At 45.5% G+C, this 16,112-nt stretch overlaps 7 protein-coding genes across 7 annotated transcripts; 3 read left to right on the top strand and 4 right to left on the bottom strand.

The window, feature by feature from the left end:
- Positions 1-690: 690 nt before the first annotated feature.
- Positions 691-2,329, bottom strand: BGW36DRAFT_372643 (putative secretory lipase). Its single transcript, XM_046215504.1, has 2 exons — positions 1,081-2,329; positions 691-1,024 (listed from the first exon to the last, which is right to left on the bottom strand). The coding sequence occupies exons 1-2, from the start codon at positions 2,252-2,254 to the stop codon at positions 963-965; spliced, it is 1,236 nt and encodes a 411-aa protein (XP_046075715.1). The 5' UTR covers positions 2,255-2,329; the 3' UTR covers positions 691-962.
- Positions 2,330-2,892: 563 nt separating this feature from the next.
- Positions 2,893-3,949, top strand: BGW36DRAFT_336767 (Chloroperoxidase; the record flags this gene model as incomplete). The annotated part of the gene is made up of 3 exons (XM_046212974.1): positions 2,893-2,998; positions 3,062-3,607; positions 3,672-3,949. 3 exons carry the CDS (start codon positions 2,893-2,895, stop codon positions 3,788-3,790), a joined length of 771 nt encoding a protein of 256 aa, XP_046075714.1. The 3' UTR covers positions 3,791-3,949.
- A 1,227-nt stretch (positions 3,950-5,176) lies between these two features.
- On the top strand, positions 5,177-7,213 carry BGW36DRAFT_394992 (uncharacterized protein; the record flags this gene model as incomplete). Its single annotated transcript, XM_046217987.1, has 3 exons — positions 5,177-5,573; positions 5,627-5,762; positions 5,821-7,213. The coding sequence occupies 3 exons, from the start codon at positions 5,177-5,179 to the stop codon at positions 7,211-7,213; spliced, it is 1,926 nt and encodes a 641-aa protein (XP_046075713.1).
- A 91-nt stretch (positions 7,214-7,304) lies between these two features.
- Positions 7,305-8,173, bottom strand: BGW36DRAFT_356460 (Alpha/Beta hydrolase protein; the record flags this gene model as incomplete). Its single annotated transcript, XM_046213773.1, has 2 exons — positions 7,305-8,101; positions 8,149-8,173. 2 exons carry the CDS (start codon positions 8,171-8,173, stop codon positions 7,305-7,307), a joined length of 822 nt encoding a protein of 273 aa, XP_046075712.1.
- Positions 8,174-9,289: 1,116 nt separating this feature from the next.
- BGW36DRAFT_394990 (putative CipC-like antibiotic response protein) lies at positions 9,290-9,785 on the top strand (the record flags this gene model as incomplete). Its single annotated transcript, XM_046217986.1, has 3 exons — positions 9,290-9,308; positions 9,384-9,515; positions 9,574-9,785. The coding sequence occupies 3 exons, from the start codon at positions 9,290-9,292 to the stop codon at positions 9,783-9,785; spliced, it is 363 nt and encodes a 120-aa protein (XP_046075711.1).
- A 1,009-nt stretch (positions 9,786-10,794) lies between these two features.
- BGW36DRAFT_424613 (isoflavone reductase family protein) lies at positions 10,795-11,951 on the bottom strand (the record flags this gene model as incomplete). The annotated part of the gene is made up of 4 exons (XM_046219997.1): positions 10,795-11,079; positions 11,128-11,454; positions 11,508-11,792; positions 11,859-11,951. The coding sequence occupies 4 exons, from the start codon at positions 11,949-11,951 to the stop codon at positions 10,795-10,797; spliced, it is 990 nt and encodes a 329-aa protein (XP_046075710.1).
- Positions 11,952-12,633: 682 nt separating this feature from the next.
- Positions 12,634-15,201, bottom strand: BGW36DRAFT_372627 (uncharacterized protein). Its single transcript, XM_046215503.1, has 4 exons — positions 14,257-15,201; positions 13,880-14,184; positions 13,695-13,816; positions 12,634-13,641 (listed from the first exon to the last, which is right to left on the bottom strand). Exons 1-4 carry the CDS (start codon positions 14,813-14,815, stop codon positions 12,927-12,929), a joined length of 1,701 nt encoding a protein of 566 aa, XP_046075709.1. The 5' UTR covers positions 14,816-15,201; the 3' UTR covers positions 12,634-12,926.
- Between the last annotated feature and the right edge of the window lie 911 nt (positions 15,202-16,112).

The raw sequence follows: 16,112 nt of genomic DNA, 5'->3' as shown, positions 1-16,112 counted from the left end.
TCAAAATTTACACTAAAAATCGGCTCACTCAGCTTTTAATTCCAGCAGCCGCAGACTAACTCGGAGTCCTGGGCCTTTCACACAGCTGCTCTTATTGGGCCTGACTTGTATTGCCCTCTCGATGAAAGTGATCTAGCATGAGGGTGCTTTCTTTTCGCCTGTAGATAATATGATATGCACATGTCTAGCTTTTTAATTTACACTGCTGAATGCCAGGATAAACGAAAACAACTATTTGATAGGCTTGAAGCGCCTTATTACTAAGTATACATAATATAGAGCGGCTTACCTGGTAGCTTGAGGCTAGCGGTAGGCCCTTATGCAAGTGCGTATTCGCTAATGTCCGAATACGCGGTCTAGTTAATGATGCTACCCCAGAACATTTCTCTTCTTGCAAGTATTATTCGTTAAGAACCAATTAGATGAATCGGGTTGTCCCGCCAAAACGCTGACAATCATGGGCTATCAGACCACCCAAAAGAATGATTTTCGGCTTGAAAACTTGCCGAAAAATGCTTATTTGGACATATTACCTGCTGGTCTTTACAGCAACACTCTATCTTCAGTTTGTACACCTTTTCTATCTTAAAGGCATTGCGTCAAGACCAACGGCTACATAATTGTTGCTTACGACAGGAGGCTTGGAATCTATTTTATCCGGTAATCTATTTTCTGCAGCTATTTGATTTCATGCTAATGGACACTACTTCTTCATGCATTGATCAGAATTCAATCAATTTGTTTATGTACATCTTCCTCATGACAAAAGAAATATCCCAGTCTCTGCCGAACTCCAAGGGTCGGACAATGACTAAAGCGAGTATTTCCAGTTATCATCAGGGCTTGCCCATCCTTCAAGGAAGTTTGGTTCCGCTGTTTGCAGGGTATCATTTGTACGGAATCCATTTACCACACTTTTGACACATCCAATCCTCGAAACCGGAACCCCAGACAACCGTTCTTTAACCCACGGTAGCCACTTCATCTGGCTGGCTTGAATGACTGGAAAGTGATTCATGGCCGAGTATGTGACCATCTCCAACGACTCCTTCCACCGCTCCTGTTTTAACATTCTGCAAGTATCATCCACCGCAGGCTCGACCGTGTCGAGGGGAACCACAATGTCAGCCTCCCCAGCAACGACAAGCAATGGGCCCTTGAACTTCTTCCGTCCACTTTCCGCTACTTTGGCGAATCTCTGGACCTCGGGAGCCTCGTACCAGTCAGGAACTGCGAGTTGATCAGCAGTCACATTCGTAAATGCTACGCTGTCAGTCGGGAGACATCCATCCAAAGGCTTCAGGACATTGAACCATCTATCGTAAGATACAGGCGTTAGCCCAGAGTAGTTATACGAAGGGAAAACAGCAGTAACTGCGGCAATTAGCTTTGGCTGTCCAGCAATGATGACCTGGGCCCAGGGCTCCGTGATGTTTCCGAAGGCGTTTTTCAAATGGTCAATGGTTCGTGTAGGAGGTGCAATGGCAACTGTGCCTTTATATCCGGAGATGGGCTCATTGACTTGCTTTTCTGCGAATGCCCAAGCCGCCCCGCCGCCTTGAGAATGGCCCATAGCGACGAAGGGGCCTTCAGCGGTTAGAATACTGGGAAACGCTTTGCGGGCAGCGATTATGGAATTGGCGAGGTCATTGGCCTGGGATGGTCCACTAAGCCATGGATGGCCAATCTCTTGTCCATTCGGCAAGGTATTGATGCCGAGCCCAGCGTAATCTGGCGCAACGACAGCCATGCCTTGTAAAGCGAGAAGGAATGGAGCCATGAAGTGGTACTGCAAATTGCGATAATTACTTGGTGCGCACCCCCTAAGCACGCCAGAAGTTCCGTGGGCCCATGCTACCATTGGAAAGCCTTGCTCCTGTTGATCGGAGGTCGAAAGTGGTGTGTACGGCCAGAGTACATACGCGGAAGCCGGAAGAGTAGTACCATTCAGGTCGTTGGTGGTATACACGATACGGGACATGGAGAGGCCGCTAGGAATGCTGTAGTTGAAGAGGTCGGTAACCGGCTCAACTGAGAGGAGACTTCCTGGGGCAAGATCGGAAGAAAAGTTGGACGGAGTGGCGTAGAATGAGAAGTCCCGCGAGGCGTGTTGGTCAACCTCCCATGAGGAGGCATTCTCAACACGCTCCTGGCAGAAGCTTTCGCAAGTGGAGCTGGAAGGAGTGCAAGCAGCAATATATGCCCCGGCGCCAATAAGGGCTACGGGCAAATAAAAGCGAAAATGTGAGTACATACTAAACTTCGACGTAAGGAATCGATAGTGATTGAAAACTGTGGGAATAAGTAAAATGATGAGTTTATGATGAGATACTATTCAAGTATTGCGAGAAGCTGCATTATATATGCATTTTCATACAATTACCAAATCTTTCTATGTATCAAAATAATTTACCCTTCGCAACCAGTTGATCAGCAATTGGTCATACTATGAGTGAGATCTCAATTACAAATAACAGAGACTCTCATTGACTTAATAATCGAAGTTTCATCCGCAATCATTTGGAATTGGTTTTCGCACCCGGGGCTTTTCCTGCGCCTCAGCCACCTAGACCGCAGTAGTGGGACCTTTTGTCAGAAGTTATTAAACGTGCTTACTGGATACGCTTTATAATTTCCGTCTCAAATACGCTGTGGGGTTTTTCTATAAGGCTGAATACGCATTTTATTCAGCCCCAAGGATCCGAATACGCTGTGTTGCTTTGCTTCGAGGTGCTAAATACACTCTCTTTTTAGCAAAGATCGGCTCTCTAGAGAAATTCAGTCAGACTTACAAGTATATAAGGCCCATGGGATGCCTAACTCAAGCAGACAATCGAGAGTCTTTATCTCATCACCGGCAAAGATATAGCTTGACTATCAAAATAAGGAAGCATGAAACTCGGGTTGTTCGTCAAGATAGCGCTTTACAGCCTGGCTACCACCTCGTACGGTTGGAGGCCAAAAGGTCATGAGTGGCATCCACCACTGCCAGGGGATAGTCAGTATTCCAGAACATATGATTCCTATATTTCCTCATGACACAACTGACCAGGCAACACAGGTCGGTCCCCTTGCCCTGGTCTCAATGTCATGGCAAATCATGGTTGGCTTCCTCGTTCGGGTAAGAACATCGATCTGGCCACACTCCGAGTCGCCGTGACAGGTGCCTACAACTACGCTCCCACTACATTTGACAAGGCTTTTGAGCAAGCGATAGCATTCAACCTGACGACTACGGGAAACAGTTCGACCTTCAACCTCGCTGATCTGGCAAAGCATGACGACATTGAGTTCGACGGATCGCTATCGCGCAACGATTTCTACTTCGGGGATGATCTTCATTTTGACCCTGTCATATGGGCGACTGTAGCCGAGAAACTCGGTCTGTATGAACATGGGGATTCTGAGAAGGACAAATACGTCACCGTAGAGACGGCGGCGAAGGCCCGCGCCGCACGCGTGAGGGATGCTATGAAAGTTAATCCGACTTTCAACGCTTCTCTCAACGAAATTTCTGGTAGTCCTGGGACAACAGCTCTTTACTTGACTACCTTGTGGGACACCAAGGCAGATGCCGCGCCAAAAGCATGGATTAGGGCCTTTTTTGGTAAGTTCTGCAATTTATACCCCCCTGAGCATTACTGCAATGCAGGATACTGATGATCAGATAGAACAGGAGCGTATCCCATTTCTTGAGGGATATGAGCTGCCTGAAAAACAGAAGACCGGCGCAGACATCAACGCGATGTTTGCAAGAGTTCAGTCAGTAAATGTTTCAGTGCAACATTGAATGTGATCGAGTTTTTTTCCATTCCTTACGGTAAAAACGATATGTCATTATTGATAGCACGATGATTTTGATCAGATTATGAAAGCGCTCTCAGGTGCTATGTAGAGCAATCATGATATAGTAGGGGTGGGAGATACAAGCAAGAACTCACATCTGAAACCATATATTTGGCATACTATCTTCTTCAAGGTTCTTATAGAGAGCTTAGTCACGGAATAAATTCAATTATCATTGAATTATGCTTGTTTTTTCATTTAAATCCAAGATTAAGTCTGCATGTATTCTTTAAATCTAAACTATAAGTTAGATCTAAATGGACCAGCAAAATCTTACGTACAGCTCAGAACCAAAAGATACTTATTAGCATTTAGCTTGAAGGCCGGTGGACTATTTCCTCTTTTATATCTGTGACCCCTGCTGATTCAATCAATAGCATTGAGTTGAAGATTCCTTAGTAGGGTTATTGAGTCACGTGTCGGAGCTCTATTTCGTCAATGTAGTTCTAATTGCCCACGCTATTCTAGATAGCATTATGGTCCGAAATACCCCATTCTCTTTTATTTCGTAATCTTCATAATATCTATTGGCTTTCAAGTGGAAATCTAAGAATGATGGTGAAAACTATATTGCATTTTCCTGAACCTTGGAGACGGGTATCTGAGATGGTAATGGTTTAATTATCCTTTTTCCACTTATACGACAAAAGTTTGAATACAGTATTAAGGGCTTTCACCTTTTATCTAAACTTACACTAATTAATATCAGATTAAAATCATGTGCTTCTGAGAACCCCACCCATATAAAATTCTAAATGTTCCAATATTACTAGTATTTTCTATACTTAAACCACTTTCATATAGCCATATTCAAGCTTTTGTCTCCTTACCGTAGCAAGAGTGAAGATAACCAGGAGTATGATGGTTAATAGGCATGATAAATATATATACAGAGTTTGACTACTTCTATTTAAGATGTGAAGTTTATCAATGCCTGGCTAAATCTCTGAAAATATTCTTTAAATAGAGCACGATTGCAGTATTCTGTTTCTATACAAGAAACGGCTATTAGACACTGTCCCGAAAGAGGCCGTTCCACTATTTGTTTCAGAGTAGCCAATCAGGATATAAATCAGAATTAGTTTGTAAAGGTTGCCAAGCACAAAGCCATTTCTTTTACTCACCATGGTTGTAAGTAAGAGCTTTCTAGAAATGTTCAATTTATCAGGCTTTCAACGTCGAATAAAGCCTCAAGGAGGTATTGTACCTGCAATTGATCACTTGGCGCGGAAGCTCTGACGGGACGCGGAAACTAGACTTCTTCCGATTTCTTGTCGTCGAACCAACCATCTCACCCACTTTTTCTCATCACCTTCACTCCTGCCTTCTAATGCCTCCTGGGATTCGTGCCTCTGTTTCCAAAAGCGTCTTACGCTTTTGGGACAATGGCACAAGTCTACCACAAAGGGTTTTTTTCTGTCCTTCGTGCTCGACATGGAGACGAACGTTGACGACGACTCGAACGCGCAACGGGGTCAGTGACTTGCGACGACAGCACGACGCTTTCACGAGCAGGTTTATCGGCAAGAATAGCAGCGATATTGCACGCCGTTTAATATCGACAAACTCGCCCTTTGAAACCAACAGGACTGTCCCGGCGCGTTATAGGGATCTGTATGCATTGCTAGGAGAACTACAGCAAACGGCAGCGGATCAAATAAGTTTGAGTCGGCTTCAGCTTGCCCAACGGGGGCTGGAATCAGAAATCCCTGTGATTCGTGTCGCCGGTCAGCTTTATCTGCTGCTTTTAATCTTAACATGCTGACAGAAATGATTTTAGTGCTTGGTTTAAATGATGCTTCTACGGCGCGTCAGCTGGTTCGACTGCTCTTGGCAGACCCCTTGACTGGAAAAGAACCCTGGGAGGACCTGATAAACTCTCATGGCTCTGAGGAATCTCAGGGCTTGCTGATTCGGCAAGTTCAATATATGCGAATGAAGTTGAAGTCTGAACTAATGAGCCTTTGTTGATAGGTACGGAGAAGAGTCTGGCATCATCGACGACAGCGCCTGCCCTACGATCTCTGTATCCTCGCCACTCTTAAAGAAAGGAAATATTCAAATTTTAGTCGGCAAAATTGGCACAGGAAATGAACCAGCCGGGGTCTCTATCACCGAAGACACTCTCTTTGTTCCCACTATTTCGATTTCCACGCCGAACTCTGAAGTGCAGAGCGTAATACAATATCCTGTTCATAGGACTATTATATGTGGTACGGGAACAGATGGGCTTTTTGCCTACAGTGGATTGCTTGGCCGTGCCAATCTGGGCCTAACAGAACAGTTGGTTCACGGCGCGATCGAGTTGAAAGATAGTGGAAGAATCTCTGGAGAGAGCAAAGTGACATTTGTAGATATAGCAGTTGCGGATGCTGCGCTGGCCAAATTTCGAGAGTCTGTTCAGTATGCATCCGACTATGAACGCGGCTGGACAGCTAGTGGAATCCAGGAGATCGTGAATTGGTTATCCATGGCAGACGATACAAAAAATGGGATAGTACTGGATTTGGAGATACTTGTACAGTCATTACTAAATACAGCCGAGGAAGGTCTGGTTGCTAAGGAGGCCATGCGAATCAAGGAGCAAGAAATTACAACTGTTTCGGCAGATACGCGTCAAAGTCTTGACCAGACGGTATCTGCATGGTCTGAGCGAGCTCACACAGAACTTCGCAATTCCTTAGAGGAGGTATTTACCAGTCAGCGCTGGCGGGGTCTCGCATGGTGGAAGTTATTCTGGCGTGTCGATGATGTAGGCGCGGTCGCATCGGAGATCCTGCAAACCGGATACCTCAAACAGGCCGAGAAGGAGATGATCTGGACAGCTGGGCGGGTAAAACAGGCCGGGCTACTGAACAGGTCTCCGAACGCGGAAGATTTTATAATACCGTCTTCGAGGGCGGAACCAGAGCAAAGCGCGGAAGCGACTGAAGTGAAAAAAGACGATCCGTGGCCGATGCAGATTGCTGCTAGTCGATTCAAATTGAGTAGCTCAACAATACCTTCCTTACAAGCGCTCTCACAAAACCTGGTACTTTTCAGCGCCTCGACTACAGGCTTAACCTCGGCACTGTCTGCGTTACTTTATACATCTTCATCAACAGGCCTATACGAAGCATGTACAGTAGCAGCCGTAGGATTGATCTACTCGATGCGTCGACAACAATCCAAATGGGAGAAGGCCAGGTCTTTTTGGGAAGAAGAAGTCCGAGAGACTGGTCGAACGGCTTTGATTGAGACTGAAGAAGTTTTACGCAAGTCAGTTCGAGATGGCCCTAGCCGGGAAAGGGAGGAGCTGCCTGAAACGCGGGCAAGGCTAATTATTGAAAGAGCTAGAAAAGCGCTTGAAGATGTCAAGCGAGGATAACATCATATCGCATATGATTTTTTTGTACAATAGAAAACATAGACCCTGCACTGCCTTTCTAATTTTTAGTTGGGTCACTTGTATATTAATTCTATGTCAACTCAATGCTTCCAGCAGGTACGCCTTTTCTACTTTTCAAACGACGGGCAAAAAACTGCATGGCTGGCAGCATTTCCTCCCGATTACGAGGCATTCCATCACCGCGCCTCGACCAGCGATGCACTTCCACGAATTCAAACGCTTCTTTGGTTCTTTTCACCGCCATCTCGCTGACCTCACTTTTGCCATCATCCCGTCCAGCGAGCAGCAACACAGGCGTTCGATCCTTTGGGCCAACCGCGCTGGCGGACAGCGGGTATGGGCCCCCAAAGGAAACCACACCTGACAAAGAAGTACGGTAATCCGGCTTCCCAATGGACTCTGCCGTTGATGAAGATGACGAGGGGGAGATGGTCGCCTCTGGTAGCTCCTCAACTGGAGGGTGCAGGCCGAGTTCCCTCGCAGCATCCAGTGCCGCCATACCACCCTGCCCAAACCCAACCAAGAGAATATCGCGTAGCTTATACCCATACTTCTTTATCAACGTCTCCGTGATCACATCTCGTACAATAACCTGTCTGGCTCGATCAAACCCGGCATCCATCGACAACCCGCCGCCGGCATCGTCGAAGATGACATCATTTCCCCAATGATACGCCGCTTGATCGACCAGCCCAGCTGGCAGTGGTGTTGGCGCTTGCACTGTTAAGCAGACTGTTTCTGGAAGATTGAGGGCCCGTCCAAAGGAGGAGAACTTGGCAGCTGTGTCGCCTAGTCCGTGCAGGAGAACCAGAATATTACTTGCCTGATGTGCCGAAAGAGACGGCGGAGGGGTGTTATCGGAGGATGCTGCGCCAGGGTAGGATATCACCACAGTCACGTTCGGGGGAAGTCACCTGCGACGGGTAATCGTGATGGCATGTTTATCCTTCAGTTCTATTATTGGTATCACGATGGTTGAGGAGGATATCTTGCGAGCTCGCGGCTGAGTCCAATCATGGCCGGAATGCGCACAGGTAGAAACGGTACCTTACAGCAGCTATTCTTAGAGCTCTACCGCGGCTCTTGTATGAATAAGTTTCTCAATCGTATCAGTAGCAAGCGTCTGGAAGAAAAGATACCGCTAATGCGTACATATAATTAACTACGACACGGCCGTGGTTAGGAATTGTCTTCGTCGCGGGGCAGCTGAGCTGCACCGCCTCAGGTTACGCTCACGTTGTGGCTTTGCTGCCCCTCTGTGGCTGAGCGCGACCCTTTGGATTCCTCAGGCAGCAAGGATAATCTTAGGGACAACATCGGATAATTGCGACTGCTGCCGACCTGTGGTAATCAACCCTTTGCCACAGCTGTTGTCATTGGTAACCTATGTTGACAGCTGCGCCAAAGCCAAGCGTTTCAGCCAATTCCAAGTGGATCAAACACTGCGTAAGCCTTTAGTACTCTGCCCCTCTCTTTCGGCCATCGTACCAGACAACATGGTGAAGGCTCTAACTTCTTACAAAGTTACAAACCTCCCTGATCCTTATTTCGGCCTCTCGGTAATTTATGTCTTCCACAAGTCGTAAGCCCACGGTTGAAATTCGGAGTCAAGTATCCAATAGGCTGCCAACGGACCTCCCCGTGATGGAACATATGTGGCTGAGCTGCTCTGCTCTCTCTAGACTTGGCTGATGGATGGCAATACAGTAGTACCAGTGGGGTAGTGGATGGTTCTGCTAAATGGTTTATCCTAAGCAACCTTGTAGGCTTTACCTAATGAAAAGGGCTTCGGCTTTCGTCCTGGTAGCTGCTAATAACAGTGAGAGCGGCTTGGAAGTGAAGAGGATTGGATATTTCTCGGATTCAAAGTGACAGCAATTGGCAATTGCTTCGAGCTAGTGAGGGGCAAGCTTTACCCTGCTCTTGAGTTTATAAGAAGGAGCCTTTCTTCCAGTTCATTCTGAGTTCCTTTTTTCTCTTCATCAATCTTCTATCACCCTCTCCCTCTCAATAGATATATATATACATCACAAATTCACATCCATATCAAACAAAATGGGTTTCTTCGGTTGGGGTATGCTATAGTCCTTACATCTTCTTCATATGAAGAAGACTCAAGTTATCAATCAATCAATGCTGACCCATCCAGAAAATTCCCAGAGGGATCACGAGAGGGTATACGGTGACCAACCACACGAAGGCAAGCTCTCTCACGAGTTGATTGCCGGTGCCGCCAGCTTCGAAGCATTCAAGGCCTTTGAAGACCACCGCCGCTCCGAGGGCATGTTCCATTCCTATTCATTGATTTCATTTATATTCTCTAATCCAGTCAATTACAGGAAAGCCAGTGTCTCACGCTTTTGCCAAGGAAGCTCTCGTTGGCCTCGTCGGTGCCGAAATTGACAAGCTCGCTGAAACCAAAGGGCTTGACGCATATGATCGCCACGAGGCCAAGAGACACGCCCAAGAGAATGTTGAAGGCATGTACCAACAGCACTACGGTGGCCAGGAGCAGTACGACCCTAACTACGGCCGTCCTCGATACTGGTAGATACTGCTGGTAATTCTGCGAGACTGTGGTTAACTGGGTGGCTGCACTTTGTATTAATGAGTTGATCAAGTATGACTCTATGAAATTTTAACTTTACATCTACAATTCATCGTCAGCACAGGGCTACGTAAGCTACTGCATAGTATTCGTACGTAGAGCAGCAGTTGACTAAGAGTAAACGTTAAATTGCATGTCAATCAATTCTTCCGATTCCGGAGAGTACAAATGTACCGTACATCAATGCCTCAATTGATATTAATTGGTGTATATTAAAGATTCGAATAGTCAATCTGAGCCCTGATATTGACCTAATCTGAGCGTACCACAGACCCATCCAAGACTACCGCACGGATATTTCATTTATGTCAGATTGTAAATGTCTATTGATTACACGTAGATTGAACCTAGCGATATCAATTCTCGGATTTCAAGTACTAGTATATGCAATGCTTTACAACAGCAATTGGCAAGTTTTCTTGAATGAATTACATGCAAGTCAGTTTATAAAGTGCCAAAAAACTTTGAAGGCTTCTTGTAAACAGAATATGCCCTTTCACGATATAATCAATTGACGTTTATATTTTATCGTAGTAGTGTTTAAACTTCACGTGATAGTCTTAATCTCGCGTTGTCACTTGGAAATAATTGGACGTTTTCAGTTTCACAACACCAAAGCAGGATATAAATGGTGCTTTCATGAAATATATGCATACTGTTTAGGTTCTTCTCTTGGTCGATGGTCGCGGGAATTTCTACCTATGCTTTCTCACCAGTACTATTTACTAAACCATGTACAACTGAACAAGTTCAAAAAAACAAAGCGTATATTTTATGGTTCAATATGTATATAAACCTACATGCAATGGGAGAACCAGGCCCTGGGATATTCTTAAGAGACAACCAAATCAAACAAAAGAAGCAGAATAAGAAGAAAATTGTCTATCTGAGATAAGTATAGAAGCAACCCAGCTGCTTCCCTTCTAAAGCAAGGCGAAAGCCATCGTGACTTTTAATAGATACGTGAAATCCGGTCGGTGTAGATACCGGTTGCTGTTCCAGACAGGAGCTCTTGGATGTACTCTTCAAGCGTGATCGGTTTGAAATCCGGGTATAGTTCTTTCGCGTCAAGATATCCGAGATATTTGGCATATGAAGGCACGTTATCCCCGCGTATACCCCACGATAGTTGGTACTCGGCTGCGATTCGGAGAGTAAATTTTGACGCGTCAAAGGGATATGTTTCACTGTGTGCTCGACCTTCTTCGACACGTGCCATAACAGTTTCTTTGGATACCTATTATTTATTAGTCATTCCCCCCTATTTTAACTAACAAAAACATACATGTTTTCGCTCAACTTTCTCCCCGCTCATTTTCTCGACCATCGCGAAAATATCCTCTGGTGACGTCACTGTGTTGTATGAGAAGACCATCTTATTTTCTGTTCGTGGATCGACGATAATCCGAGTAACATATTTGCCAATGTCGCGCAAGTCAACAAAGGCACTTGGTGTCTTCCCACCTTCGACCAACTCGTCATTGGCGACTGTCATCGCGTAGTCGATTTTTCCCGATGTGAGTCGGGGAGTCGCGATTTGGTACCACCAACCAACATCAATGATCGTGTAGGTAAGTTTTAATTGTTTGATATGGTTGTAGACTTTCTCTTTCTATTTGAGAGTTAGTGACTGATATATCCCATTCCAGTGACAACAACGCAAACCTCATCGCGCAACCACATGATGCCGCCGGGTGCGCAGACGGTGATAAAGGCACATGGAACGAATCGCTTAACACCAGCAGCCTTCGCTGCTGTCGCAATGTTGAGCTGTGACAACTGATCGGCAGGTCCCACACTGCTGACGACAACGTCAATCCCCCGCAAAGCCTCAGCCAGTTCTTCCTCCGGGGCGGACAGATCGCATTGTCGGATAATGAGCCCTTTCTTTGCTAGGTCGAGGAGTTGTGGCTTCTGGGCTGATGCCGGCCGTGTGAAAGAGTAGACCTCCTATATTTTTAATCAGCAACGACCCGACTCACAAATGTCATTTAAGAGGTGTGAACGTAGACATACAAAGCCGCCATCCTCAAGCAAACCATTCGCTATAGACCGTCCAGTCTCACCTGATGCACCGATGATCAGAACCTTTGTCTTTGTCGTCGCCATTGTGATTGAATCGGTTGTACAGTCGTCGGTAGCTTAAGTCAACCGCAGTGAACTTGGAGAGATTCTAAAAAGGTGAGGATGGGAGGAACTGAAACTGCATCATGGTTATGACAACATTTTTTGTATCCGGTACGACCAGTAAAGCTAGCAGGCTGAGTCCTCCACCCAAACTAACTGAAAACTGAGATACCCACCAAACATCTGGATGGGATTGGGCTGGGTGGTTCTCAACACCCGCGTGAACAGTCAATGGGAGCCTACGAAAGCTACGAAGGGTGGGTCGGAAGGAGAACTGTACGCCGATGGATGATCAGAGTAACATGCGCACATGGGCGAGAGAAGAGGGGGTTAGGCCACCTATCTCTTTCGACGTGATGATGATAGCCATCCAAGGATTGGCAACGATCAATTGTTATTCCTGGAGAGGTGAGGAAGGTGAGCCGATCGTCAATTAGGCTTGCCGAAGGCTTTTCTTTATATTCTACTTGTCTCTTCGGGTTGGCGCTGCTTGCTGCCTTCGTTCCGAATGACGTCAGCCGTCGCCGCAAATTGCCGGCCCGGTTCGTCGGCAATTTCTGCAGCCAGATGCCGATCTATCACGTCTGTTCACGTGCCTGCCGACTCTGATCATGCATGTACAAGCGTGTAATAAAAGATAGAATTGTCTTCTTCTTAATCTAAGTGCATTTTTTCCCAGATGTGACTCTAGGTGCTATAACAAAATGCTTCCCGATCTTTGCCGAGCAGTTCCCGAGGCATCTTGAGGCTCTGGTATCACGTGTTCACCAAACTGCCCATTTTAGAGAGAGGATAATCACCACAAATGGACACAATAATGGTCGGAATGTGCTATTGCATACAATCTGAGACTCTGCCGAAAATGTTAGTTTAGCTACATTCCGCAGACCCCAAGACAAAGACAAAGACCGAAGTGATATAGATTTCTGTTTAATAATCAGAACAAAGTAAAGAAAATTACTGCCCATGCAGAGAAGACAACAACGAATCCGGCGTCGCACCGTCATCCGCACGGTAAACCATCCCTCCTTCTCTCGTCCGACATAATATATTAATCAGACATTTCTCAATACCTCGATGTGCCTCGAGGCTCAAATGGCTGATGATATCTGTCATTTGCATGACATAGTTAATTTTCTGCGCGCCGGCAACATAGAATTGGAGGAAATGTGTGTGAAGAAAAGATCGTAAGGCGTGGACAGAGGTTTGCCATGCATTTGGGGCTGCAAAGAGCGACATGTCGAGCAATGCTAGCGCATTTTTGTTGTTGCTGGCGCTGGTTGTAAGGGTTGGCACGACAAAAGTTGAAGACACTGATTCCTGCACTATAATACAGATGGAAAATAACGACACAAGTCTGTCGTAGTCTAAGACAGAGTACTCTGTCTTCGAGGTAGAAGAGGACGATGAGGAAAAGGTGAAATCCATGTCAAAGTTTGACTGAATGAATAAGACTGCATTATACAAAGCAGGGAAGGTCGAAAGTCCATCTCGGTATAGTTGCAATGACATGCTCATGAGATTGCGCATATCTTGAATGAAAGATATGAGCCACAAAGAGCGCAGGCGTTTGATATCACTGATCATTGTCATTTGCTGGAGGTTCGGGGACGAGATGCCGGAAATATCGTTCGTGGGGGAAAACCAGGTCGGTTGGGACATAAGTGAGACCCTGGAAACGATTAGCTACAAAATGAGGTGAGCAATAGGGAATGTATAACATACAGTCCCACCACCAATTCCAGTCTCCAGTCATCGTGGAGTTCTTGGAGGCCTCCTCTCGCTTCGATCATACGCTGTAGTCCGTCCCGGTGGACCTGCCACTCTGCTTCGGTGCCCCAATATCTCTACATTACGTTCTAGATCAATACATCTCTAAGTATATATTGAAGCGGAAAGTGAATACATACCTCGAATGTGAGAAGCCGCACAACAGCCGCGAATGCATCGTTACCCAACGCCAGCTTCGGATCATTTAGCCATTGACTGAGTATTTCAACAGCTTTCGTTTTATATTTCAAAGCTTCCGAGGAATTAGTTCCACGAGTAGGGGTCATTCCGCCATAGTAGTAGGCTAGATGCGCTGCGGAATGAGCCATTATAACATTGAACGAAGCGGCATTAGAAAGGTCAAGAGGAAACCAGACGTCTTTCATGGGGTTGAAATCCGAGGCAGGCATCTCCTCGAACATCATTGTTGCATGCGTGGACAGCCCTAGTTAATTGCATCAATATTTCACTTTTTTTTTTAAAGAAAGTAAGAAAAGGTAGACAAGGATAGAAATACAGTGATGAATTAGTTTATGGTGTTGGGTAGTAAGAGCCACCGGGAAAACATCAAAAGGGTCCAATCTCGACGAGCTCAAGGCATGGTTCGCTCCAGTCAGGAACTGAGTTGGGATGCCTTGTAACAAACCGGATTGAATTAATGTCATCTGATCCCTTTCTTCTGAGGTATATTGCCGTTGCTGCTGTTCAGTGACACTGAATGGGTTAGTGGAGAAGCGGTAGAGTTCCAAATCTTGGATATTTCCCAGCGTCGGGGCGTTTCCGATGGTGTATTTCACGTCGGAATCTTTACCAGTACTCGCAGACGCCAATAAGTCAGCTGAAGAGTCGGATTTGGAACGCAACGGTCTTCTTGCTCGATCATGCGCTTTCTCCTCCTGTTTTCGTCGACGTCGATCCTGCCAGTGTGATCGCATAGCATGAGTACGTGCTCCTGGCTGATTCTTTTCATGGACGAAGGCGAAGCGAGGATGACCAGTATCGTTGACTAAAGACGAGCTTGAGGAGACGCTCTCGCTAGTTTGCTTGGAAGTGTTAAATTCTGGTGTCTGCGACATCTTGCCCTTGACCCCCCCGCATTCAGGGACCTAGGTGCCACGTTGGTGAAAATAATATTATTAATACGAGGACTTAGTCTCAGTAATTGTGTGTTGATGCACAGGACCGAGCAAGTCCAATAATGAAAGACTCGTTGAAGCACCGAATCGAGGGAAATTTTCAAATGCATATATGCACCCCACCTTCAAAAAAAGAAAATGGCCGAGTTCAACTATTTTTCCATAAACGAAATAGTGTTGCCATACATACCGCCACACCCAGTATTAGATGTGTATTTGGTGGTCGCACAGCACCAACCGCTCCCGCCTCTTGGGACGAACCAGTCCAATGCAATCTTTGATTTTGTGTAGGTTTCTGACACAAATTAAAAAATTATACAGAAATATATAGATAAATAGTTAATATCTTTTTTTAAAAATATAAAAATCTTATTAGTTTCAATATTATGCATATAATTATAAAATATATCCTCGTATAGTGTCACGTCTGGTATGGTAGGGGGACCCTAATTGACACGGCCAAAAAGACCAGAATTAATCGCCAATAGGTGATTAACCCTAGGCCCACTTATGTACACAACTGATTCACATAGCATTATCCATTTTCTTAATTAGCTTGGTCCCTACATATCTCCACATACGGGTACTACCCATAAGTATTAGGCCCCCAAGCCATATAATTAATAGCATGCTTATCAGCCTTCACTTGGTGGCATTAATACTCAAAAAAACGGAATTTTCTTAATTTGTATGGGAAATCCATATAAAATCGAAGATTTGCATTAGTATTCAATTTTGTAAGATGCCTCAGGCACCCTTCCTTGCCCCGCCGAGCGTTTGCAAGCTCACACCAGATAGCCTAGATAGCTTCACCTTCATCTTACTCACAAATTTGACTGTATCTTCTTTGTCAATATTAGAGTCTATGGTGTCGTTTCTTTTGGAAATACTATGCTCTCCAGAAATCTCCCATCACGGTCCTTTACAGTAGATTATTGGCATTTGGGGCGCAATCTCTCCCAGGTAGAAGGGACCAATGATTCGAGCCAGCTAACTTGAGCTTTAGGAAAACAATATCGAGTGTTAAGTTTTATAAGCAGAGTAGCTTCCTTACAGGAAAATCAGCGGCTAGGGCTGACTCGTTCTAGCTTATGCAAAGATGCATATTGACGACATGCATCTTACAGTACAGAATAGCACGTCCCTGTATTAATAAATAATTATTGAGACGAGACCCTCGTGCTATTGCCGTCCGGTAGGTATACTTCAATAGTACTTTGTCCCAAGCAATGATAAG

The sequence above is a fragment of the Talaromyces proteolyticus genome (genome assembly GCF_021365285.1).
Source record: "Talaromyces proteolyticus strain PMI_201 chromosome Unknown BGW36scaffold_3, whole genome shotgun sequence".
Taxonomy (NCBI): Eukaryota; Fungi; Ascomycota; class Eurotiomycetes; order Eurotiales; family Trichocomaceae; genus Talaromyces; species Talaromyces proteolyticus.
Note: the sequence above shows the minus strand (reverse complement) of the source record. Positions and strands in the feature narration are given on the sequence as shown.

Coding starts and splice junctions, on each gene's coding strand:
- BGW36DRAFT_372643 (XM_046215504.1), bottom strand. CDS start 2,254: ATGTACTCACATTTTCGCTTTTATTTGCCCGTAGCCCTTATTGGCGCC. Junction 1,025..1,080: donor CGAGCCTGCGGTGGATGATA/CTTGCAGAATGT, acceptor ATGGTCACATAC/TCGGCCATGAATCACTTTCC.
- BGW36DRAFT_372627 (XM_046215503.1), bottom strand. CDS start 14,815: ATGTCGCAGACACCAGAATTTAACACTTCCAAGCAAACTAGCGAGAGC. Junction 13,817..13,879: donor TGCGGCTTCTCACATTCGAG/GTATGTATTCAC, acceptor AACGTAATGTAG/AGATATTGGGGCACCGAAGC. Junction 13,642..13,694: donor CTGGAATTGGTGGTGGGACT/GTATGTTATACA, acceptor AATCGTTTCCAG/GGTCTCACTTATGTCCCAAC.